At 39.6% G+C, this 26,107-nt stretch overlaps 3 protein-coding genes across 5 annotated transcripts in view; all 3 read right to left on the bottom strand.

Moving 5' to 3' along the window:
- The window catches only part of kmt2ba (lysine (K)-specific methyltransferase 2Ba), a 35,339-nt gene extending 23,169 nt beyond the window's left edge, over positions 1–12,170 (bottom strand). For 2 of the 3 annotated variants that reach the window (XM_014413872.3, XM_014413873.3), the window contains exons 1-5: positions 11,793–12,170; positions 6,162–7,704; positions 5,777–5,943; positions 4,381–4,467; positions 4,110–4,266 (exon numbers count right to left, since the gene is read on the bottom strand). In XM_014413872.3, the coding sequence (XP_014269358.3) occupies positions 4,110–4,266; positions 4,381–4,467; positions 5,777–5,943; positions 6,162–7,704; positions 11,793–12,095 (2,257 nt within the window). In that variant the 5' untranslated portion in view covers positions 12,096–12,170. Of the gene's footprint in view, positions 1–2,134; positions 2,200–4,109; positions 4,267–4,380; positions 4,468–5,776; positions 5,944–6,161; positions 7,705–11,792 lie in introns of those variants that run through there. The other variant, XM_014413874.3, reaches the window with a different exon arrangement.
- Positions 12,171–14,959: 2,789 nt separating this feature from the next.
- LOC101481343 (uncharacterized) lies at positions 14,960–19,468 on the bottom strand. Its single transcript, XM_004549104.3, has 5 exons — positions 19,361–19,468; positions 18,842–18,961; positions 18,600–18,715; positions 16,551–16,694; positions 14,960–16,465 (listed from the first exon to the last, which is right to left on the bottom strand). The coding sequence occupies exons 2-5, from the start codon at positions 18,930–18,932 to the stop codon at positions 15,809–15,811; spliced, it is 1,008 nt and encodes a 335-aa protein (XP_004549161.1). The 5' UTR covers positions 18,933–18,961; positions 19,361–19,468; the 3' UTR covers positions 14,960–15,808.
- A 508-nt stretch (positions 19,469–19,976) lies between these two features.
- Positions 19,977–24,921, bottom strand: ndufv1 (NADH:ubiquinone oxidoreductase core subunit V1). Its single transcript, XM_004549102.3, has 11 exons — positions 24,823–24,921; positions 23,608–23,717; positions 23,434–23,516; positions 23,167–23,337; positions 22,671–22,854; positions 21,743–21,932; positions 21,374–21,586; positions 21,003–21,169; positions 20,833–20,914; positions 20,587–20,732; positions 19,977–20,245 (listed from the first exon to the last, which is right to left on the bottom strand). Exons 2-11 carry the CDS (start codon positions 23,710–23,712, stop codon positions 20,168–20,170), a joined length of 1,419 nt encoding a protein of 472 aa, XP_004549159.2. The 5' UTR covers positions 23,713–23,717; positions 24,823–24,921; the 3' UTR covers positions 19,977–20,167.
- Between the last annotated feature and the right edge of the window lie 1,186 nt (positions 24,922–26,107).

The following is a 26,107-nucleotide window of genomic DNA, read 5'->3' as shown; positions in this document are numbered from 1 at the left end:
AAACATACTTACATATAACTTGATTTTTTTCCTCCATGGATTCGCCTTTTCTGTTACATCCAAACATTTTTCTTTTTTTTTCTTTTTTTAAAGTTATATAAATCTTGTACAGGATTCTGTCTTGTATATCTTTCTGTAATGAATCCCTTGGATATTGCTTTGGTAATAGTCCACTGGACAATTGCATCCCTGCTTTTAAGAAATTAGTCACTTGCTGGATGTCACCAATTGATATCTAATTTCTTGTCATTATCCTACCATGAGATGGGCTGGTGCTTCCTGACCTATTTACTTATTTTTTAAATGGAGTATTTAATTTAGTTTTGGGTTTTCTTCCAATCAACTTTGCGTGACATTGTATTTTATTCAGAGGAAATTATATTAAAAAACTGTATTTATTATTATTATCATCCTTTGTTTATTTTAGCCATTGCAGCTCCCAGAGGACTTCTGAACTCATCTGGCTTCCTCTTCAGAAACTTATTTCAATTTCTTCAATCAGACTTTCTTTCACACCACATCCAGCTGTGCATGCTTCTCTCTCTCTTACAAGAAACCTGGACCATCGTCTGGGTTTTTGCAAGAGAGGCTTCACTTCTTTCTCTTTGTCACCTCGAGGGAAACAGGTTTTGTTATTTGGAGAAATGAGGGCGTAGTGAGCCCGCTGTGGGAATTGTTGAGAATGTTTTGTAAGTCAAACAGTAATTTTGGACATATTTCAGTGTACATATTAGTGAATGAGACCCACTGCATTAATGGAGAAGCCCTCATCTTCTGTTGTTTTTGCAATCACATGTAGGGCGACAGCTATCAGTTGTTTTAGTAATCAAGTAATCTATCGATGACTCCATTGATTAATTGGATAAAAATAATTTTCTCTTATTAATGAGCAATTATAAATATTCAATAGAGAACAAAATCCAGGTTTTTCAGAGCTGCTCATTCTTGTTCATTTTAGAAATTACAGCATTTTAAAGTTTAACTGCATACAACAGCTGTAAAAAACAAACAAAAAACCAAACAAACAAAACAACAACAATTAAAGCTTTTGAGTGCATCTATGTGCCATATTAAAACTGATTTTTTTTCCCAAAGAAAACACTGTCTTAAACCAAAAATAAATATTTATAATCCCAAGGTCAGAGATCAAAGTCAAACAAACAACAGCCCACAGGTCAGCCACTGGCTACTCAGACTTTTACTGGCCCATGTACATTTTTACTGGCTTGTGAAAAATAAAACTGTTCATCTGCATATTTTGATGTCGCCTTACTGCAGATTTTTCTCTGTGTTAAACAAACACCGGTGGATTTTTCCCAGTAAATGTTTTAATGGTGATCACAGGAACAGTGATGTTGTTTGGACACTAGAAACAGGTTTTCTTTCATGTAACCTGAGCTCACCATCTCTGTACCGGCTTCACTTCTTTGCTCTCCTCGGTGTGTAAACAGACTCTGGCTCCAGCCTCATCATCACTGCTGCTGTTGTGTTGTCAATCTTTTTGACACATCGGCACGCTACAGAGCCACGTGTTGAACAAAACGTTGAAGCAAACAACGTGTGTCAATGATTTTTTTTCTTTTTTAAATAATCGAAACATTCGAATTACTCAATGAATTGTTGCAGCCCATATCTGGTGGCGATTGGTTTTTTTGTAGACCTGCTAACATGTTAGTCAACAGGTTACACTGATTTTTATCGATTAGTGCTGGTCTTTTGTCTCTTTAACAAACTTCCTGAGGATTACATTTTTTAAGAATTTAATTATTACTTGGAGCCAAACAGAGTACAGACCTTTCTTCCCTTTTGTCTGGAGAGGTGGAAATCTAAAGATGCTCTACAATAAAAATGAGGTGACTGGATGAAAACTGGAGACAAAATCCTTTATGGGTGGGAACTCCCTTATGTACGGTAACCCGTTTCAAACTTACAGGCATCCTCTTGAATCCCACAGTTGTATTATTTCAATGCTACTGCACACATTTGGAAAAAAAAAAAAAAAGGAAAAATTACTTAGACGTGCGAACTTATTGAAATTTTAAATAAATAATGCATGAAGAAGCTTGTGAAAGGATCACTTTTTGGTCTAGATGTAGTGTTCAGTGAGTCCGTTTGTCAAACAGTACTTCCTCACCTCATACTGAGTGATGCTCACTTGACCAGTGTTGGGTATAGCTTTCCAACAGCGGTGGCTAATCTGTGTGTGACAAGAGATATTTTTGCTGGAAAATATTTTAGTTACAACTACATTGAGCTAAGAAAAAAAAGCATGTTTTACTTTTTTGCCTTACATGTTAATTTTTGCCAAAATGTATCAAAATTATGCTTCATAATTGTTTTTTTATTTAGGTTTTTTGTTTAGAAGTGCAGAAGCTTTGCTAGTCAGATTGGATCCGAATATTTTAGTTCATTTCATTATTAGAATTTCATTTTTAATAAAATAGCAGAGCACCTTTTGCCAAATCCGTGCAGACAACACTAATTACCCTACCCAACCTTAAAGCAGGGTTACATACAGTAGAGTCAATCTATATTACTACAGTCAGTTTGTGAATTAAATACTAATCCTGACTACTGCATGGTTGTAGTAACACCAACTATACATAAGCAGTAGCTGGTGGTGTAACCCTATAGGTACTGTGATGCAAAAAAACGTAAGAAGGATATAAAATCCAACATTTTCATATAACCTTTAATAGAAATTCATGATTCAAGTACCTCAAATTTCTTTCTCTATTTTTTTCTTGTTATGTTTCATAACCATAAAATATGATGGGATATCACAACAGCTCACTGGTGGCACAACAACAACAACAAGGTGACAAAGTTTCAAAACTTATCTGTGGAATCACCCTACTTTAATGTGTTGTACTCCCCCTTTTTTGCATTAGCTGACAGATGTGCAGACACCAGTTTATCCACATTGTGCTAATACTGGGCCAATATCATCCAAAATCCACTAAATTAACCTGAGTAAGTGGATGCTAAAATAATAACATGAGCCACTTGCCTCCTCCCAAACACTGCCACAGTAGTGGCAGTGTTTGCTGCAGGAGTGACGGAGTTGTCTGAAACTCCATAAAAAGGACTGAATAGGACTGTGGCAACAGTCCTCCTAACAGTGAGCACATTCAAAAACATTTGAACTGAAATAACTGCTACAAAACACAGCAGATACCATAAAATGCATTTGAATTCAGTCAATACTTAAGCCTTTGAGACTTAATACCTCCTATGGCTTTTTGGAAATTGATTTCAAAGCTTATTCTTTCATGACCTGTGGATATTCTTAAGGAAACTCTACTTTTAATATTTGTTTATTATTAGTTTCTGTCATTTCAACCATCCGAAAAGACTGAGAGACTCTGATCAAGCACATCAGCAGCTTCAGTTTATTCTTCTCATGCCCGTAAAAAACCAAAGGCATGTATTTACTCATATATATATTGCTGTGCATCTCTCAAGGAAAGGACATGCACCTTTTTTCATGCAAAGTAAGTTTAGTTTGCATTTGTTTTGACCATAGACAGCAGAAAAACCAAACAGAGCTTCCAGCTCAGAAAAAAGTAAGCCAATGGGGAAGTGCCTTAAGCCTGTATTTTTTTAATAACAGCCACCAGGGGGCATTCTTTGTGGCTACAACTTTATTGGCTCAGTCATTCATTTCCTTTCATAATAATGGGGGGAAAAAATACATTGCTAAGCCCACTTTTTAAATGTTGGTTATTGTAAGCGTTACGAAAAAAAAAGGGTTATCCAGGATAAGCTCACTAGTAAGTCTGTGGTTTCAAAGTCAGGTACTCCCTTTGATCATTATATCCAGTTACAGAACACCTAAAAAAAGGCTCACCTCAAACCAGTGAGTGACATTCATGGTAGCCATGTCCAGCTTTTACACAGTCTATGGTTTTGACACTTAAAATATAAACTGTGTCTCTTATACATTAACAGGGATAGGACTAAAAAACACTGAATAATATCTGAAGTGTCAGTCCCTCATTCTTTTCAAGCCTTAAATAAAAATTGCTGCACATACACAGTGCAGAGATATCTTTAAAGGAACGTTAACAACTCCATTCTTAAAAACTACACATGGAGGTGGACTGTACCTTCAGCTGCGGGAGAAAAGGTGATGCCCTCTCTCTCGTGAAGTGGCAGAGCGCTGAGTCTGGGAATGTCATCTGGCACCATGGCACGAGGCTGCCCCAAAGCCACAGCTGCTGCCCGGCACACGTGTTTGATCCTCGGACCACCAAGAGGCTGCTCCTGCATACAGAGACATACAAATTCAGTGAACTCAGGTAATATTTAGTTAATGAAAAATGATACCAGTATTGGCGATTAACAGAAAAGAAGAAGAAAGAAATGCACATTTATTACCTGACGAGCAACATCTTTGGGAGGCAGGCCAACTCTCCTCCTCCTCCTCCTTCCACTCACTGGCATTCGTGTTTCTCTAGAGCCCAACTGTTCAAACAAACAGGAAAATCAAGGTCTCATTTAAAAGATACTACGTCATTAGCTTCTCAAATAAATGGCTAAATCACAAGCATCACAACTGAAAAGCCCTAAGCTTCTGGCAGATGTCATATCAGTTTTATTGCTATTGGTCAGTAATCAGGACGGTCTACTGAACAGGTCCCGAACTGTGCTGCAAACATGTAAAATTAGGTGAGAACACTTCTTGAGTTTTTACTTCTCATTTTTCACGTTGATTGTTTCAGGGAATTGTTTTCATAATACAATAAATACAGAAACAATGTAAAAAGTGCCCATTAAAATTTTCCAGAGGTTTTTCTACAACTGACATCTGTTTAATGTGCTTTATCTGAACAATGCAAATAATATATTCAATTTGACTAGATAACAAACAAATAATCAGAGAATTACAGCCTTGAAAAACCAAACATGTCAGTAATAAAAGATGGTTAAGTTATATATGTTTTGTATATATCACGTTTGTCACTGTATACAAATAAATTAGCACCTACCAAAGAGGTTTTGGACTAGCAAAGCAAGCAAACAAACAAAATGAAACAAACAGCAGAACTATTTTAAGTCAAATTTAATTCATTCATAAAGCTAAATCAGTAAAATACATGGAATTCTGTTAAGCGAGACTGTTTGGCACAATCACGCAAACATGCACAACGCCTGCTGTCAGCTTCTGGGAAAATCCTGTATAGGTATTGTTTTTTTACCTTCTCCTGGTAGGATATAAAGCAAAACTCTGATACAAGGTGGGGGTAGTGCATCTACAACCTCTTTGCTGTCACCATTAAAACAAAAAACAAAGCAAAAGCAAAACCAGAGGAAAAATGTGCTCCAACAGGCATCAGACGACTGATTTAGACCTCTGCTGCACAACCTAAGTGTAACTTGTCGATGTTGTTGCTAGCGCTTATCTTTATATGTTAATTATCTTGTGGCCGTATCCTGGTGTTTTACATGCCACAACAGAAACAAATAAAATGCTGGTACTTTCCCCCAAACATATTCACACCTCAAGTTTTTTCTAATTCTCTGTATTTTCCCTGCGTCCACTCTCTCTTCAGGACTTTTCTGACATTCTTGAGTCTTTATATTGATGCTATGATTATTCTTCTTTATACTGAGGAGATGATGGTTATTCTCTCACCAATATATAGAATAGGAGGACTCAGTTACCCTGAACAGTTGAATCACAGTAACTGCAGGCAGCATAGACATGAAATGAGGGGCAACATAAAAAGACCATACGAGGGGCTCATTAAAAGAAACAGAGAGAATTTCTTACCTGTGACAACTTCAGCTGCTTCTGTTGATCAATCTTGATGAGCTGGACTTTGGCTTTTTTCAGCAGGTGGAGCATCCTCTTATTGGCTCCACTGAGACCTAGTCGATGGCTGGGCCCACTGACTTCTGGCCCCTCGCAACCGTCCGCTGTTACTTTTGGTGCTTCGACTGCGCCAAACCCCATTTGAAACAGGATAAAAAGTTGACTCCAATTAGAGGATTTACAAGCAAACACCTCTTCACTGAAGAATACAACTATACAGTGGAACAATCACATTTATTTTTATCTTTATGGAATATAATCCAAATTGCACTGATAAATAAACACTAACGTTTTAAATATTATACACCACAAGTTTTTCATAAATTATACAACTTATCCTTACTCTTGTTTCCTTTATCTCCATCTTCTGACGGCACTTGCGAGGGCGTTTCCACATCAGTGTTGACCACCACAGCTAGCTTCCTCACAACACCAGGTGAGTCCAACTCCTCCATCATGAGTTTGGACCTCCGTCTTTTCCTGACATGAGAGGTCAAACTGTCACCATCTTGTGCATAATCTCCATGAATGTCAGATGGTCCTTTCTTTTTCTCTGCCAGTTTTAACGTCAGTTTCTTGAGGTTCTTGTAGAACTCCAGGTGGCTCGTGCCTGGGCCGGGCTTTGAGATTCTTGACATGCCTGACGGGCTGTCAAAAAGAGATCTAGAGTCACTGTCCGACTGTAGCGATTTGCCTTCATAACCTGCCTCGAGAATGGATGCACTTGGTTTTCCATCCTCTTTCTGTTGACTTTTCAGCCATGTTGACAGAGGGCCCTTCGGAAAAGGAATCATTTCCTCATCCAAGAATCTCTTTGGAGCTTTAATCACTCGGGAAGACCGTCCACTCGTTAATGGAGTGCAGGAGTTACTGGAGCTCTGGCCTAGTTCCTCTGAAAATGGCTTTGCCTTATTCTCCGATGGAGTAACATTCTGATCTTGGATCAGCAGCTCGTTGCCATCCTGTGTGTCTGTGGCTGGAATGGGTTCTGGCTCGTAGGTATAAAAAACACGCCTAGTACGAGGACGACCGAGTTTTGGCCCCTTAATGAGTGGAAGACTTTTTGTCTTCCTCCTGTAGCCAAACACAGATTTGCGCTGATGTCTTCTGTGTGCTCTTTTTTCAACAACATCTGCAGCCTCACACTCAAGGGGCATCGCCGCCTCGACCCCGCTCTGGGCGCCAGCCTCAGCTCCAGCCTCAGGAGAGGCACCCATACCTTTAGCAAACCTCTTCTTTTGTCGTTTCTGAAAAGATGCAAACGGCAAAGGCATCAGATGAGATGTGCGTCGAGGCTGCCCAATTTCAAAACCCTTGACGCGTTTCACAGACCTCCGCGTCAGGGACTGGTCCCTATCCGAGTCCTCTGACACCTCGCCTTCTTCTTTGATCCTCCTTCGAGCTCTTTCTGTGCCTTTAACTGCTGCCGTCACAGCATTTGCTGACTTGCCTTGCTTGGTGCCACCAGCTGAGGTAGCAGCTGCTTGATTTAACACGCCTGAATGTGCCGTTTCTCCTGCTTTTCTGAAAATATCAGGTGATTTTGTACCACTCTGTGTACCTGAGGCCTGCTTGTCTGCATGTTTGGCTTTTGCAGTGAGAGCTACCTGCTTTCCCTGTAGTTTGATTACATGCTTTGGTATTTCCTTCTCTTTTTCTTCGCTCTCTTTACCATCCAAGTCTTCTTTAGGAACTCTTGGTACAATTTTTCCAATCAGACCTGGCTTTGAGGTCTTGGGTATAATTTTTCCAATAAGAGGCTTTGCTTCTTGTGATTGATCCAAAACATGAGGAGACTTTTCTTGGCTGAGTGACGAATGAGAAACAGCAGCAGAAGCCTTTTGTGGACGAACTGTTGTCATCCCAAATCCAGTGAACTCATCCTCCTGGAATAAAGCAGATAAAGTACAATTTTTGAGTTGTATAAAAAAAAAGCATTTGGACAAGAAGTCATGTTAGAATTTCTTGATCTCTGTGACCTTGGCAGACAGCACTGAAAAATTGCATGCATACTTGCTACCTACAATTTCTCATTTTTTATGATAATATGTTAAAATATATCCAACAATATATAATAAATAAGAAATGAAAAAATGAAGAGAGAAACTGATTTTTATTTTCCCACAGTGACTGTGCTGGCTCCAAAAACAGCAGCCACTGTGTATAAAACAGTTAAATATGGCATAAACAGACTTAAAGTGGAATCTTACTTGGAGCAGGAAAGACTGCTGCAGAAGCATCTTGTTGCATTTTATTTTATTCTGGGTGCTCAACCTCACTCTGCTTCCATAGCAAGCTATGCAAGCTAAGCTAAACTACCAAAGTGACAGTCAGAGCTGTCACTTACCTGTCACAACAAATCGCTTCACGTGGAAATCCCACAACACCTCTACGTAATCTGTAGTGGCCACAGATTAGCTTAAGAACCTGTAATGTAATATTTACAGTTACAAAAAAGAGCTTCCTGAGAACTTTTCATTTTAAAAAATGTGGTGTAAAATACAGGGATAACACTACCCCTAATTTTGAATTTTTTTTGAAAATAGATCTGATTTACATCAGCTTATCAAGTGCTTCTCACTGTTCCCCACTCTGGATTTAAACTTTGAGGACAGGTGCACTCTCTGTGTTTGCACCTTGTTTTTATTTATTGGCATTTGAGTCTGTTTGATTCGCTCACTGATATCTTGTGTGCCACGACTGTATGTGTTTACCTACTAACATGTATTTGACTTATTTCTTATGTTTTTTAACCATTCTAGCCTTTGTACAGCACTTTAGTCAATGTCAGCCGTTTTTAAATGTGCTTTATAAATACACTCGAGTTTCAGTTTGACTTGAACTTCTAAAGACAACAACAGGTGCCTGAGACTGCATACCTCTGCAAAGGCTATGCATCAGTCCCTAGATACTTGGATTCTAATGTTTTAGCAGCAAGACAATTTCAGACATTTATTTCTTATTGCATTCTTTTTCTTCCCTCTAAGATATGATGCAAAATTTCACATTTCTCCAATACTACAATTTAAAAAAAAAACTATAATAATATTCTGTTCATAACCTTTCAATTTGTTTTAATCCTGCCAACAACCACACACATTAAACCAATCACAGAATGCCTTTGGCTATAATAATATGAAAATAATTAAATGAGACCATTCAAAGAGCTTTCAGTATTCAGTTTCAAACAGTGAACAGCAGGTTTCAGCAGGCACTTGGGTTTCTCTGAATGTGACTGGGTGTTATCTGTTTAAGCCCAACTGAAGTTTCAGAACTTAAATTGCACACAGTCCACAACATCCAGGGACAGAGATGAAAAAGACTGCATCACCTTCTCACCACTTTCTGTTTCCACCATTTAAAGCTCAGGTATTCTGTTGAAAGTACAATCTAAGACCAGCACTGCTCGCTACTCTTACTCCTCCGTTGCATCAGAGCGCTGTAGATTGGATGTGCCAAATGAAAAGTCTGTCAATCTGTTAGTCAACCATAAATAATGACTTGGGCCCATTCACTCCCTTTACACATTCTAATCTGTAGCTAGATATGCTGCAATATCATCTCAATAATGGAATAGGTTCTGGGCAATTTGAACCCTATTCTTCCCTGAAAAAAAAAAAATTTATATTCACTTATTAAAAACATAAAGGCAAACTCTCTTCGCAACAGCATCTTAAGTAGAGTTTGGAGTTAATGCACATTTCTACCGCTGATGCAAAGGTTGAATTAAAGTGAAAGAAACCTCAAACAAGCAGTTACTCACATCCATCTTTACACTCAGAATAAGAGTCTACAGATTTATCACCACTGAAACTCCCCTAACGATATCTATTCTATAACTGCAGTATACATGAGTGTTAGAGATACTCCAGTTGAGCACCAGCACCCACAAGCTTTATTATGAGCCATGTGACCCTGTTACAGTCCAGCCTAAAGGGATTGCATCAGTGAAGTCTGACTGATTGCAGACATTAAAGCTCCTGTGATTAGATCTGATATATGAGATTATATTATTATCACAATCCAGCCTGACAGGGGCTAAAAAGAGGCCACTAATAAGAACAGTGGAAGTATAAACACATTATGTAGAGTAAAAGTCTTCACATTACCCATCAGCTGGATGGATCTGAAAAAGTACAATGAAAATGCTACCAAGACTTCATCCTTACCATTTAATTGAATCACAACAACAATCATCCCAAAGGGCTTTACACTGTAAGCTAAAGACCCTAAAATGTTATAAAGAAACCCCAAAAAATCAGATGATGCCTTATGAGCAAGCACTCGGAGACAATGGGAAGGAAAAACTCCCTTTTAACAAGATCCTCCAACAGATCCAGACTAACTGAGGGGCAGTAATCCACTGAGACAGCTGTGGGTGATGGGTAAGAGAAGAGAGCAGAGAGAGACATGACAAAGGACAAGCTATGGGAAAGAGAGGGCCAAGTTTAATAATTACTAATGATTAAATGCAGTAGTGGTGTATAAATACACAGAGTGAAAAGAGCTGAGTGAAGAGGAAACCCTCAGTCATCGTGGAAAACCCCCCACAGCATAAGCCTAGTGCCGCATACCTAATGGACGTTTCAGGGTCACTTTTGCCAGTCATGACTGTATGCTTTATGCAAAAGCAAAGTTTTAAATCTTGAAAGTAGCGAGAGGTGCAGAAGGGCCTGATACCTTAATGCTCTGCCTCCCTTTCTAGTTTTAAAAACTATGAAACACAAGTAAGCACTTTTACCATGAGGTCATAAATATGAAGGGATCTGATTATTCTAGATTTTGTATGTGAGGAAAATTATTTTTACAATTCTGTCCATGCACCTCTGAAGTACGTGAAACAGATGATCAGAAACAAATGTATCCAATCTTCGATCAAAATTTCTTTAAGAATGCATTTTATTAAAGGCTAAGGAGCTTGGAAAGAAAAGCATCTGGACTTCTTTACGTTGCTTGAAGACGTTTCACCTCTCATCTGAGAACCTTCACAGACCATTTTATTAAAGTTAATTCTTAATGTCACGTGAAATGTCAAATGCAAGTAAACAAAGAAAGCATCTTTTGTCGAAGCAATGTGATTTTTCTTGCAAATCCTCTGGTGCAACATGTAGAGAAAACCTACTTCTGGCGGTTTAATCATTAACTTACATACGAACATGGAAAGAAGGCTGAGGGTGGTCGTAATGAGCGTTTTGTAAACAAAGACTGCTCACATTTAGTACTGGGCTTTCTTTTTGTTTAAGCCTGGTTCCCTATGTATAATATATAATTATACTGCAGAGTTTCCGTTTATTTCTCTTCCTGTAGCATCTCACGTTAGTCTTACGTTCAAAACAGCGAACGGGTCAGCTGACCTCTCTGACGTGGAGAGTACCGTCCCCAAAGTCAGGAGCGGTGGCGGCGGCTGTTAACTACGACAAGATTAGCGGCACAGGGTGGGAACTTCAACTCACAAACCGTGTCGAGGGAGGGAAAAAAAACAAAGACATCTACAGGCTTCCACAACAACAACAAAAACTCCCCCTCACCTCTGCGGAAGTTTCCATCTAATTATCGTTTTTCTTTCATGCCAACAAACTCAGCGGGACACAGGCTTGATCTCTATATATGTAAACGAGCGTACAGCTTTGATATGATCATTTTAAAACAAACAACGAACTTCAAATATGTACAGAAGTCATCACACTAACAATACACATCTATAATCCTCACTAAAACACTGCAAACACAAGCGGCCAGCTACATTTACAGTGTGGGATCACTGTTGGCTAAAACTAAATGAAGCTTACCCTACAGGCAGGCGGCTAGCTTCTGTTGCTAGCTACACTGTCGCTAACTAGCGGTACGTCAGCTAAAATACGCTTACTAAGGAAAGAGAGCCTTTGAATGCAGCTCTTTTTGAATAACTGCCTTTATTCGTCTTTTAAGGCGACTGTTTCCCGTAGAGCCGACACGCTATGTTTAGCTTATTTACCTCCTCGCTGTTGCTGGACTCGAAACCCGCATCTCTCCGCCGCCTGTGCTTCTCCTCCAGCCCAAGGAGGCGCAGGAGGGACGGATCCTCGCTTAACGCGAGGCCGATGTTGACGGGCCTCGGCCCTCCGGTAGGCAGCTCCGTCTCCTCCGAGCCCAACCTTCCGCGTCTGGTACGTTTCTCCGAACGCTGCCTGCTGCGAAGCGTGCACGGCCGGCCCGGAAAACGAGCCCGGGCCGGTGTCTGGCTACTCAAGCCCGCGACAGCAGCGGGAGAAGATAATCCGCCTCCCGATGCCGCCATTATTTACTACACAACAACACGGACGGCGCGCCAGCAGAGAGTGGCTGCAGCGATGAGTGGCAAGATGACTGCTGCGACGCAAAGGCGCGAGATAGAAAGAGGCACTAGTGCATCATGGGAAAACGAACTTTCCGCCCCGCAGAGGTGCCACGGTACTCCCACTCCAGTAAACTGGAAACTATGAGATGTTACTGATGCAAAGTAAACACTTACACACACTCTCACAACAGCAGTATCAGTATATCCACATTCTTTTCATCTTATGTTTTTTTTTTTATTATACTTTGGTTGTTCAATAACTGCAGACTGGAAGTCAATAGACACTTTATGGTCCAGCTAACCTCTTTTATATTGCTTATTGCATGCATGTGTTTTTTGGTGGTGTGCTTAATGTTTAGTTTTTCTTTAAAGTGTGCTTATGTAACCTTTCCTTATGTAGCTTTAACCCCAACACCAAGCAGGAGTGGCACTCCTAAGCTTCCTGTAGCCATATAACTGTCACTTACTTTATGCTATAAATGTGCAAATTTAAATTGAATAATTGTAAAAAAAAAAAAACATGTGTTTCTTCAAGCAATAAGTTTGAATATAGTGTAAAATATAAACTCACAATGCAATGATCTGCAAAGTCTATATTCTAAATAATTGTTTGAAAGGGATGATTTACAGACAATATGGAAACCTGCTATGATGTACAGTTTGGAGAGGCCAAGATGAAGGTCAGGATTAAAAATGAGCACGTCAGACGGACAGATCAGGTTGAGGGGTTTGGACAGTTAGAGAGGAAGAGAGAGATGGTTTGACAATGTGCAGAGGAGGGATAGTGGATATACATGCAGAGGGTTCATGTGACAGGGGATGATACTAAAGATAGGATTAAATGAAAGCAGATGATCCTCTGTGGCGACACCTAGAGGGAGCAGCTGAGAGAAGAGGAGGAAGAAGATTGTAATTAAATGAGTTCAACAACAATAGTAGTAGTATAAGAACTGTGGACTAGGTAGAAAGAGATAAAATTGTTAGAGCTGGTTAGCATGAAGTAAATTAACTCACAAAAGTCATTGCCAATAAATAAATAAATAATCTCCTCAAGGTCAGTGGCACTCCTCTTAGATCCACTCTAAGATCAGTTATACATTTAATAATATCAACTACTGTGTTTGGTGCTCTCTGGCCAGGTCACTCTTGAAATATAAGTTTAAACAAAGGATGTAATAAATATAAAAACAGTGGTACTGTCCGCTTCTTACCACCGGTAAACCCCGCCCACAGTGGTACAACTCGATGAACTTTATTCAAGCAGTTACACGTATCAGATTTGGTTAAAGAAAAATGTTCTTTCATACTAAAATCACTCTGTTTTTTTGTTTTGTAAATCTTAGCAATATTATTTCTATAATACCTAAAATTTCTTACTTTGCACACTCTGGATCTCTAGTGTTTTCTTTTTTTCTTAAAGCATCTAAAATACGTCTTAAGTATTTCATTTCTAATTTTGTTATTAAATAAAAACTATTTAGAACCAATAAAACATCAAGTTAAAATTTAGAAGGTATGTTTCCAGCAGTCGTCATAGTCCTCTGGTCTGTCATGTATTGACAACTATTAGAGATTGGTTTCTTTCTTCTGGGAAACACAAATAGCCAAATATTAACCTTAATAAGTTAAAGTTGTGTTTTCTGTCCTAAATAACTCTGTATGTGTGTGTGTGTGTGTGTGTGTGTGTGTGTACGCATGCAAGTAAGGGAGAGTATTTGTCAGCTTTTAAGATAATTTAAAACAGCAAAGTTGTTGTTTCAGTTCTCTAAAATGTCAAATAAGTACAGATATCTATTCACTTTGATTTTAAAGCTGCAGAGTTCATGCAGTACTCTGGCCATTTACTCAGTAAAATATTCATACCTTACATGAAAAGGAAGTCAGTATAAGTCAGTCTGGCACTCAAAAGTATCATCATTAAGTAAATATCATCAGTAAAATGATATAAAACCTAACAACACTGATCTAGCAGAATTGCCCCTATCACTGTTGTAACTGGGGAACCACGTAGTGAGTACTGAAATCTGAGACACTGCAGAATATAGTTAACTGAATAATGTAGTGGTGTAAAATTATCCAAACACAGCCACTTAGTCATATACCTTTCCCACTTCAACTGCTCTTCCACACAAATATCTGACGACCTGCTGAAGTTCAAAGCGAGAATCACAAAGAGGAAGAAAGTGATTTTGAATGTGGAATGGTTGTTGGTGTCAGGCTGGCTGCTTTATTTCAGTATTTCAGAAACTGCTGATCTGCTAGCATTTTCCCAAACAATCATGTCCATTTTGTGGAACTGATGAAGGATAAGCTAATAGGAAGGCAATAGTAACTCAAATAACCACCAATTACAACCAAAGAATGCAGAAGAGCACTTCTGAATGCACAACACATGAAATGTCGTAGCAAATTGGCTACAGCAACAGAAGACCACACCTTGAGGCCCTTAGTGCCAACTGGGCATTGCTGCTGTGTGATGCCATCATCTAAACATGGACCAGAGGGACATTCTGATCACACATTAGGTCAAGTAGTTGTTCTAAAGTACAATCAAGTATTTGGGGGATAGTATCCACACATTATTAGTAGTACACTTAATAAAAAAATAATAAATAAAGTCTATTCTAGTCTGTATAAAAGGTGAGAGTTCAACTAGATGTAGAGATTTAAAGAGATAAGAATTTGATCCAAAACACCTCAAAACAATTAAAATGATTCTTCATAAATTACTTACTTTCAGACTTATTCAAACTGAAGTGTTTTCCACATCATAAATATTTAAGTAAATATAATAATATAAAAAGGACAAAGACAGCACAGGAATTTGAGTACGGTTTAATGCAACAACTTCTGAAAAACAAAGAAAAAAAAGAAAAGAAATGAAACCTTGAGGCTGACTGTCTCTTGACAGAGAACCCTATATACTGCTGTACTGTAGTATTTAAGATTGTATCATGTTTGGGACTTACAGTGTCTGACTTCAGCTAAATACAAAACATTCACTGCACTTGTAAGAAATAACTTGTTGGTCTACAGTGAATAAAATACGTTACAGGTAATGTGGAGGTAATATGGACAGAATTATGGACAAAATTAAAGAAGTCCAGCTACCTTCTTTTCAAGCTCTTAAGGATAGTCTGTAGAACATAAAACAACAGACACAATCCTCCATCAGAAAATGATAAAATAAGTGAATTATATAGTTACAGTTCAAGATAACTGACCTCTGGTGGCCGTGTGAGTAAGTGCACATGTGCTGGTGTCGCCACCTTTAGTTTTAGATCAAGTCAACCCACTAAAAACACAGAAAAACGAGATTTCTAGCACGTCTTTAACATTACAAAAGTGCAGTTTTACTCACGCTAAAGCAGTAGTAGCTGCGGGGTAAACCTAACAAAGCTGTGATGAGATTAAAGTGAGTGGACACGAACTAAAGTTTCCCAGTTGACTGTCTGGTATGTCTCTGCCTTCTGCCTCCAAACCATCCTGCTTCCTCACAGTGCAAACCCTGGTATGGCTTTCCAGGATAGCTTACACTGGAAGGATTAGTAAGAAGAAAAGGCCAAGGTGATCATGTAGAGTACTACCTGGTCTGTACAGGTCTGTGCAGTCTTCATTTTGACCATCATTTAATCTAAACACGTAATGACGAGTTGCAGTCTCTTCCCTTTATATTATGTATTTTCTGCTCCCTCCTCTCGCTCGGTGTGGGTGCTCTCATGAGCCTTTAGGCTGCTTTCTCTTGTAAAGCTCTTTGCACAGGTGAGGCAGGTGTATCTAGAGTTGTGAGCCGTAGCCTTGTGTGCGCTGAGCTGCTCGCGTTGAGCAAAGCTCTCGTCACACTGTATGCACGCATGTGGGTTGTGCCCGACTTGCTTGTGTGCCCGCAGGGCTAAGACAGAAGGAAATATGAGATCGCAGTCTGCTTCGGGACAGGGAATCTGGAGCTCGGAGGAGGAGCAGCCGTCTGTTGGAGGGTCACTGTATTCTTCGTGGTTATCTGCTCCCTCTTGTTTTATCCTCTTGCTGTCACCAGTCGCTCCTTGAGCTGCATGCTTGGGTTTACGCCCGCGTTTTTTGCCTTGCAGCTTAGCGTCACAGTTTATTTCCCTGGCAAATTTCTCCTGGTGCTGCAGGAGCTCTTCCTCCGTCTGGAAACTCTGATGACATTTGCAGCACTGGAAGGTGTTCAGGTCATCGGCTTGTTCTGGGGGCTGGGGGTGCATCGCAATGCGATGGCTGCGAAGTCGTGACGGGCTGGGGAAGGAAGCACCACAGTCCCTGCAGGGACACCGCCGTTCTTTACACTCGTGACGTCTGTGTTGGTTCAGCTGCAAAATATTAAACAGTAAGAAATGGTACACTGGAAGCCTCCAGCACAGAAAAGAAGCTTTAAAATGCCTGCCATGTCCTCACCTCGGTGAAGGTAAAGAAGCTTTTCTGGCAGTAAGAGCAGACAAAGGCCTTCTCCTCTGTGCTGTGGGTGGCCTGATGCTTGCTGAGCTCCTCGGAAGAGGAGAAGAACTTTTCACATTTGTAGCATGTGAAGACAGTGTTACTCTGAAAAATCAGAAGAAATATATGTTTGTTTGTTTGTATTCATTCTGTAAATATTCACAGTAAGAAATTTAATCAGCAACAATGTGAATTTCCAGAAAGTTGATTTTGTACAACTTGATGTAATGTTTCACCTCATCACAGTTGCACAATGATTGAAACTTGGACCACTGACTAACACCAGTTTCAAGACTGCTAATACTGAAATTTCTATGACCACTGTTGACCACGAGTGCTAATCACAGCACTGTAATATGATGAAAGATGTACTGTAAGGCCCCCTCTTTGGTTCAGAGATGGCTGTTCTCTTCTAACATAATTGCACTCCTTGCTCAAACCACACGTATACATCTTCATCAGTGGAAAAGTGGCCACCGGCCTGTAGTTGTAAACATGCTGCATATTCTTGGTCTGGACTCTCTCGTAGGTCTGCTGTGCTGTGCCATCCACTTAGCCCATAGGTGTCAAACTCTGGCCCGCGGGCCAAATTTGGCCCGCAGCCTAATTACATTTGGCCCGCGAAGCCATGCCAAATTACTATTAGAGCTGGCCTACTGGTATTATACAGCTAATATATATATTGTTTAGTATTAAGCTGTGCTTGTTCCATATTCAGTTTTCCAGCAAAACTTATTTGAGTCCATAAGAAAAGATTCATTCTTATATCTGGAGGAAGATTTTTTTTTCAATAAATATTAATGTTAGCCCGCGACTTTGTTCCAGTTTTGAATTTTGGCCCACTGTGTATTTGAGTTTGACACCCCTGACTTAGCCAGAGGGTTGTTCGGTTTCCTCAACAGCGATCCTCTCGGCACATAAACACTTTCACTATATTACTTCGTTTGTTTGTCTGTATGGGCTGGTTCATGGCACACATTGACTTTCAAATGTCCCTCATTTGCATATTAACGATCATGAAACTGAGCTCATGGTTCATTATTAGTCAGTGGTGCTACTTTCAGTCGTTATGCAACCAAACTGTTTATAAAGTTGGGAAAACCTGCAGTCAGCTGAGCCTGAAGAAGTCACTGTGATGATGAACAGAATCAACTTTCTGGATTACTGGGCAATCATCAAGAAAACAGTGTGGGTTGTTCTTCATCATTCAAACATATATTGTCACAATTTCACAGTTCCAGCTTTTTAAATACATAGACTGTATATAAAAGATGTAATCCTCTTGCATATGACTTTGAGCAGAGGGTGGTATGTAGCCTTGTTGTGAAGCCAAGTGACACTACACATTCATAGGGTACAGAAGAGTTGACCTGAAGCCTACCCTGTTTGCATTTAATTTCTAACTCTTAGAAGAACCATAGTTTACAGCGTGAACATTATCTTGTAAACTAGCTATTGAGAACTTAAACTCAGGAGAAATGCAGTTACTAAAGCCACAAATCGTGTGAGAAGTACAGCTGCTTTCTCTATTGGACCTCTATATAATCTTTCTGTAATCAGAAGAATCTCCCCCTGCTGGCCACTGAAAAGAGTGCAGGTTTGAGGCACTTTTGCTTTAGCTTCAAGCCTTAATTATAATCCATTGCAGACGTGCAGTAGTTTTTGCATTGTAAGGTAAATCTCACAACGATCACATGATCACAAAAACAGGGAGGCATGCTGATATTGACATGGATTGTCATGCTCCCCGTGTGATGATGAAATACACTTCTGTCGGACCTCAGTGGACTCGTGGATGCAGTATGATCAAGGCTTCACTTTTCGTACCTGAACACATTTTCCATCATTTATCTACAGTCTATGTTCAGACTTGCTGCTTCTTGTTTTCCATACCAAAATGATTATTTTTATTAATACGTAACAAATTCAAAGATTAATAAATAATCCTGGAGAGTAAAACATTACACATCATGCATGAACTGCTGGGCGTATTTAGCCTGTTTTTCCCACCTGCTGCAGTTGCTGCTTGTACTGGTCCCGATGACTCTTCCTCATGTGTCTCTCTTTAGCTTTGGAGTTACAGAAGGTGATAAAGCACTGGAAGCACTGCAGACTCTCATGCTGGTCTGCGTCACAGTGAGAAGAGTTGTTCAGTAAGGGTGGACTTATCATCAAAACATGTAAGCTGATAATGTTGCTGTGTCTGTGGCGGTTAGAAAGAGGAGTCACATTAATGTAAAATGTCATCTTACAGGGGGCGACCAGTGGCTCAGGCTTCATCTCCGCAGAGGTGGACCTCATGTCGTTTCCGACAACCACCTGCTCGATCTTCATCATTTCCATGCTTTCACACAGCACCCAGCCGCGTAAAGCTGCAACATGAGAGACATGTGACTCAGAACTGCAAACCTCAACCAGTTAGAAGAAACTGCAATAAATAATAATAATAAAAAAGAAAACAAACAAGACCCCCCCCCCCCCCCCCGAGTTAACAGGATGTTTCAGGGAGGAGGGGGATCATACATAATTCAAATCGGCTAGTATAAATAAAAGCAGCTCACGTTAGGCCTGAGCTAACTATTTAACAGAAGGATGGAGGTGAGGGATGCTGAGCTGCAACTAAAAGCGACATGACTCCGCTGGTATATTCAACCCGCACTATATTTTTATTTTGTAGCCTTCCGCCTACTGTGACGCTGCGCTTTTTCACTTTAAACATGCATTTAATGAGCAAGCAGAGGTTCATAAACAATTTAAAAACGCCTTTTTACCGTTCAAAGCATCCACTGGGCGAAACGAAGCAGCAGAGCGAAACGTGCCAAAGTCACGTGACACGAGACCGTCCGCTATCGCGAGATTGTGAACACCCTTTTTCTCAAATGTTGGTTTCTCCGCCTATTTACAGAAGGTGTTTTATTATTAATTACTATCATTATTATACATTTTAAAAGATAGTTTCAACATACATCCGTAATGATGTTGAATAGAATGAAAACGAACAGGAATCGTGGCATCCTTGCAGTGCACCAGGTTTATGGCGTTCAAATGATTTAACCAATCAACCAATCACAACGCAGCACCAGGCTGCAATTAAGAGAATCGATAATTGAAAATTATACATATTTAAACCTGAGACTACTGATCCTAAAATATATTAAAATGTTAGCTGTACCTCTTGTTCACACTGAACTTAAAAAAAAACTGGGTTCAAATACTTTTACTGCATGTAAATAGAACTCTTGGACTGTTTAAATAACAGACTTAGTAAAAATAAAAATGGATAATAATAATAATTTAGACTTCAGCTGATTATTGTAATTAATAAGATCTTTTTTTCCTACAAGTAAAAACACAAGAGATTGAAAACAAGAAAAAAGAACCACAAGAAAAAGAATAAGTCTTTATTAAAGTATCATAGAACTTTATTGGTAATATTGTTTCACAAGGCAGACACATCAATGCAACGCTTGATGAAGAGTTAATAAGACGGCACGTTCTCTTTTCTTTAAATAATCTGTGAAAGACAAGCACAGGGTTCTGGGCGAAGGAAAATTAGATCAAGGACTCGAAGAAGCCGTTCAAACCCTTGCCTGCTTCTGCTGCTGGAATTCAGCAATTCGGCTTTCCATGACAGGCCTGAAGTGCCTGATCAATCCCTGGGAACACAGATGAGAGAAGAGAGGGGTTTTGGTCAGTTATCCTGCTGAACTTGAGGCAGAAAACAAACAGGGAGCTTTACAAATAATACAACATGTAATCAAGCTACTCGCTAATCAATTGTGAAGAGTGCAATGCAAACCCCTTGGCAACCTCTGGTCGCCATGGGGTTTCTACACATGGGTGAGGCTTTAAAAACACCTATGAGTGTAATGCTGTATTCTTCAATCTGTAACATTATCGTCCCTGCATTAGTTACACGTCACACACAGTAAGTGTACCTAATGCATTTTGAAGTATTGAGTTTCCCATTAATAGTTCCATGAAGACATGCATTTACCTGCACAGGCCACGCCGCACCGTCGCCCAGTGCACAGATACTGTGCCCCTCGATCTGCTTGCTGATCTCCCAAATCATGTCTATCTCTGCTGAACGTGCATCACCACTCGCAAAACGCCACATCATCTTATTCATCCAGTCCACTCCTGCAGAAAAACACAACAAGAAAAAACTCACACGTTTTAATTTAATGAAGGTGGTGGAGAAATATTAAGGTGTGCAGAACTGAACTGAAGTGGCATTTACCCTCTCTGCACGGTGTGCACTGGCCACAACTCTCATGCTTGTAGAATTCAATCAGACGGGCGATGGCTCTAATAATGTCAGTCTGCAAAAGTAAAACCCATCCACTCGTTTAACAGCAGTATTCTGCATTGCTTATTGAGCTAAATATACTATAGAGCTGACATATTTACCGATTTGTCCATGACGATGAGAGCAGCAGTGCCCAGCCCAGTCTGTGCCTGAATAAGGCCATCAAAGTCCATCAGCACATCTTCACACACGTTCTTGGGGATGAGGGGTGTTGAGGACCCACCGGGAATTACAGCCAGCAGGTTATCCCAGCCACCACGCACCCCACCTACCAGACAGATGTTTGTTCCAATTGAGTTAAAAAAAGGAAAAAGAAGAAGCACTTAAGGCTGTGCTTAAGCTAAGCTGTCTTAATCTTTTCAGTCCATGACCCCCTTCACGCAGGAAGACTTCCACTACCTCCTTTTTTTTTCTTTTTTAATCCTATCAGGCAAAAATGATGTGATTTTTACATTTTTAGTGCATTATGTACCTGCGTGTCTCTCAATGAGCTCTTTCAGAGGAACAGACATCTCCTCTTCTACTGTGCAGGGGTGGTTGACATGCCCAGAGATGTTGAACAGCTTTGTGCCCGAGTTTCTCTCCCTGCCAAAGGAGACAAACCACGAGCCTCCACGACGACAGATGGTGGGCGCCACAGCTACAGTCTCCACGTTGGCGACAGTTGTTGGGCATCCAAACACACCTTCAAACACATTAGAGGGAGTGGTGTTGATATTTGAGACGTGCTTTTATTTGAGCAAGAATAATGAGGGCCCAGCAGAAGAAGCAGCAGTGATGAAAATGTAATTAATACAGAAACTTTTTTATTCTAACCCCGTCTCTGTAGACAGGAACTCACCGACATCTGCAGGGAAGGGGGGCTTCAGACGGGGCTTCCCCTGCTTTCCTTCCAAGGACTCGATAAGAGCGGTCTCCTCTCCACAGATGTAGGCTCCGGCACCACGCATCACAAACACATCAAAGTCATAACCAGAGCCACAGGCGTTCTTTCCAATTAGCCCAGCAGCGTAGGCTTCATTGATGGCCACCTAAGAGCCAGCAGAGAGAATATGAGGCTTAATCTGTATGAAATTGAGTTGGATGCAGGTGCAGCTACTTTTGTGTCTGAATCACCTCCAACTAAAAGACATTAGTTGTACAGCTGATTTTTTTTTTTAAATTTAGTCACATTACCAACTTTAATATGATCTGAAAGTATGCAGCTTATTATCAGTATCCAATATAACATTTAAACAACAAACAAATAAACACTTACTTTCCCCTTCCCAGGCCTTGAAAAATAAGACTAATTTAATTACTTTAAATATGGCTGAAGGGCAGTATAATAAATAATAATGGGTTATAATAATATTATACTATAAGCCCTTTAAAAAAAAAATCAAATTTCACACGTTATATTAATATTTTAAATCTGGAAAGGAAAGTAATCCATAAAGCTTCAGAATGAAATGTACGGGAGTCATTGCTAGAAGCAGACAGGATAGCTCCTGTCTGCCTGGAGAAAGTTTATATTAATCAGCCAAATTTATGGATCCAGGGAAGACTAGCTAGCACACAGGTGGCTTTCATGAAAGCAGATCAAAAGGTTTATTTATTACATGTTTAAGCCTGACAAGCAGGAGGTCTGGAAAAAGATTGTGACTGGCTTTTTGACTTAGCTGAAAATTAGTTACGTCCGACCAACATTTTCTCCATAAACTGAAGATGATAGTGAGGTGTATGATAATTTTAAAGACTTGATCTCAGTTGTCTCTATCCATCTCTACCTGCAGGTTGGAGGACTCATTGTAGAACTCTCCTCTGATGTAGATGTAAGCAGCACGGGCTCCCATGGCCCTCCCAGCGATCAGGCAGCCTTCGACCAGCTTGTGTGGGTCATTCCTCATGATCTCCCTGTCCTTACAGGTGCCCGGTTCTCCCTCATCTGCATTCACCACCAGATACTTTGGGCTAACATACGAAAACAGAAACAAGTCGGTGTAATAAACATTACTGTCAAAGTAGCGGAGTTTATCTTGCACAAAGATAATTTTAATTTAATTTTATTCTATTTTATGAAAACTATGATAAACATCAAACTGATTGATCTATAAGAACGCCAGAAGCATTCCTTTTTAAAAATTAGTGTTGTAAGTGCTTGTATTTGCTAAAAAAAAAAAAAGCACTTATGTGTTTATTATTGCTCCAAATGTAGTTACATTTTTGTAAAAATGTTACAACTTAGCACTAAAATTGCAAAATGATATCTGTGTCCTCACTGACCGGCCATCACTGGGCTTGTTCATGAAGCTCCACTTCATGCCAGTAGGGAAGCCAGCTCCACCTCTCCCACGCAGGCCAGAAACTTTGATCTCATTGAGAATCCAGTCGACTCCCTTCAAAAGAATCTCCTTAGTTTTGTACCAGTCGCCACGCTTCAAAGCCCCATTCAGCCTGTGGCACAAATATGAGAAGGTCACAACTGTGTTTTTGTTTGTTAAACCTCTCACCTTGCATCAAATTCACAAGAGAACAACACAGGGGTGTTACCTCCATTCATGTCGGCCATAAAGGTTGGTGAAGATTCTGTCCTGATCTGCCAGCGGTCCAAATTTAGTTTTCTTAGGAGCACTCTGCCAGAAAAGCAGAGAAAAAAACCAAACTGTTACTACAGTTGTAAGGATTTAATTTGTTTTATACTGGTTTTAACAACATGGGTCATACCTGTGCTGTGCTGTTGTATCGTGTGATAGAAGTCACGCCACCCTGACTGATAGCAGCTGGGGCACGGGCCACCCCGCTCACCACAGCTCGAGAAAAGGACAGCATCCTTTCTGCATGAAAAAATAAAAAAAGACTGAGCCTGAATCATTTCATTTTCAAACACTAATAAAAGAAAGCAGCTGCACAGGCACAGAGAGGTGCTGTTTAACCTGCTGTGACACTGAAGAAACCAAAACCAAGAGCTGATGTGACGATGCCTATATCCATATTTTACACAGTGAGTGGACATAATGAGGAGAGTTGTGGCTCAGGGGGTAGAGGTACTCCAGTCTGCATACCGAAGTAACTCTGAGCAAGATATTGAAGCCTGAGTCTCCCCCAATAAAGAAATCGAAGTGTGAGTGTGTCCAAAAAGGCGGACAAGGCACTTGAACTTCCAGTCTACTACCAGTCCATGCTGAGCAGAGTAAAGCTGTCTGTACTAGTTTGTGAAATACGCTGCTGTAAATGTAAAAAACAATGAGTTTCCCTTTCTGTCACAGATCACACACACACAATATTTACTGACATATCAGTGTCACTGCATCAACAACGTCATAACACTATCTTCTGATCATCATAATTTGCTATCTAATGGCCCTCTCAGCTAAAAACAAATCGGACTAAAAACACCTCAGCCTGAGTTTTAGAAAATACATTTCAAACACAGAGCACCGAAACGAGAGCTAACATTTCATTTCAACACCATACATTTAGATTAGCTGTCAGTTTTAGCATGATGTATTTCTTACGGTGGTCCAGTGCTAACTCTTTTGTGATGTTATGTCAGAGCTAACCGAGTTAAGTAACGAAGGTGAAGGCGACTGCCAGCCATGTTATCAAACCTAATCCTGCAGCTGGGCTATTTTATCTCATACGGTCGCTAAAATGGCGAGTGATTACTGGACAAAACTGATCAGGTCTGCCTTGCTTCAGTGTGATGACAGGAGTACACACCGCTGACCTCCATACTCAGATAGCCACCGCTAGCCTAGCGCCAAGCTAAACTGGCTAGCGGTTAACCTTGTAATGTCAGAATAAAAACACCGGTTTCACTGTGCAACGTGCAGATATTACATTTTTTAAAAAAAAAAGTAAATATGCGTTAAAAAAAACTGAACTCAAATCAAGCACAAACGTGCTGAGGTAAGGCAGCAGACAGTCAATCCTCTTTACCTTCTCTCTGCGTCCCGAGTTTATGAAATAAAGCGAGACAGGAAGCAGAGCGCACGGCCCGGATACATAATGCGGAGGGTTATTTAAAACACACTCACATAATGCCAGAGAACTACGAGGTTATGCACGTATTTTATTTTATGTTCATTGTTCACAAATTAGGCTTTTATATTGCATTTTAAACCGTCTCAAAATAACCAGCTGTAATATGGTCTTATATTTACCGAGCGTGCTTGTTTTCCTACATTTGGAAAAAAAAAACATTTTATACTGTTGGATTTTAACAGTTTTACTTTATAAAGCTACTTTTACTATATTCTGCTTTTTACATAATCTATTTAATTTATGTAACCTTTACTTAACCTATGTTGAGATATTAAGGGTTTTATAAAATGAACTGTTCTATTTTATTTATTTATATAATTTGTTTACATTATTGTTAATTAATTTATTATATTTATAATCTCTCTCTCTCTTTCAGTTTTTACCATATGATAATTTTTATTGAGCTAATCTTGTCATTACAGATATTCTGTTATTTTGGATGTTTTACACCTTTTGGGATAATAAAGCATATCTTATTTTATTATAAAAACTATGGTAACCTTAAATTTATTATATGTTTTCAAGTTATTATAGTTCATTAGCATTTATAATCATGGCAGTTTATTAAATATCGTTATATATGATACTATTTATCATAATAATTACTTATTGTTTGTTGAACAATGTAGCAATATGGTACTGTAGTATTATGAAGCCACAAAGTATATAGGAAATACCAAAACATCTTATTTATAATAACAGGATCTTGTAATACACAATCAGAACATGCTCATACCACCATAATTATGGATAATTACTTAGTGTTTCACATTAATGAGAATGTTCATCATATCATTGTGAGAATGGACTTTACTGTTATGAAAAACAAGGCCATGACTTTATATCTCATAGTTCTGATGAGATTTCATTTAAAATCTATAGATAGCATCAGGTCAAAGCAAAAGTTACCTGAATGAGATTTATATTGTAATGTAGAGACCCTTCAAACCCCAATGATCAGGCAATCCCCTGTGAGCAGCACTTTGCGACTGTGAGGAGGGAAAACTCCCTTCAAACAAGAAGAAACCTCTGGCATATCCAGGTTCAGGGAAGGGTAGCCATCTGCTGTAACTGGTTGGAGGGTGAGAGGGAAAGAGAACAGAAATAAGGAGCAGAGAGTATTCTGAGGATAAAAGGCATACCTTTAAGAATCCTTCTCAGATTTATGAAATAGTGAGTG

The sequence above is a fragment of the Maylandia zebra genome, linkage group LG22 (assembly GCF_041146795.1).
Source record: "Maylandia zebra isolate NMK-2024a linkage group LG22, Mzebra_GT3a, whole genome shotgun sequence".
NCBI classification, from domain to species: Eukaryota; Metazoa; Chordata; class Actinopteri; order Cichliformes; family Cichlidae; genus Maylandia; species Maylandia zebra.
The sequence above is the reverse complement of the archived record's forward strand: the minus strand, read 5'-3'. Positions and strand labels throughout refer to the sequence as shown.

Excerpts from the sequence above, each read along its gene's own strand:
- LOC101481343 (XM_004549104.3), bottom strand. The coding sequence starts at position 18,932 with ATGGAAATGATGAAGATCGAGCAGGTGGTTGTCGGAAACGACATGAGG. Across the intron at positions 18,716-18,841 it reads TGAGCCACTGGTCGCCCCCT|ACCAGCATGAGAGTCTGCAG; the intron begins GTAAGATGACAT and ends ACTGTGACGCAG. Across the intron at positions 16,695-18,599 it reads ACAAGCAGCAACTGCAGCAG|AGTAACACTGTCTTCACATG; the intron begins GTGGGAAAAACA and ends CTGATTTTTCAG.
- ndufv1 (XM_004549102.3), bottom strand. The coding sequence starts at position 23,712 with ATGCTGTCCTTTTCTCGAGCTGTGGTGAGCGGGGTGGCCCGTGCCCCA. Across the intron at positions 21,933-22,670 it reads ATGAGTCCTCCAACCTGCAG|GTGGCCATCAATGAAGCCTA; the intron begins GTAGAGATGGAT and ends GCTGGCTCTTAG. Across the intron at positions 20,915-21,002 it reads TCATCGTCATGGACAAATCG|ACTGACATTATTAGAGCCAT; the intron begins GTAAATATGTCA and ends TTACTTTTGCAG.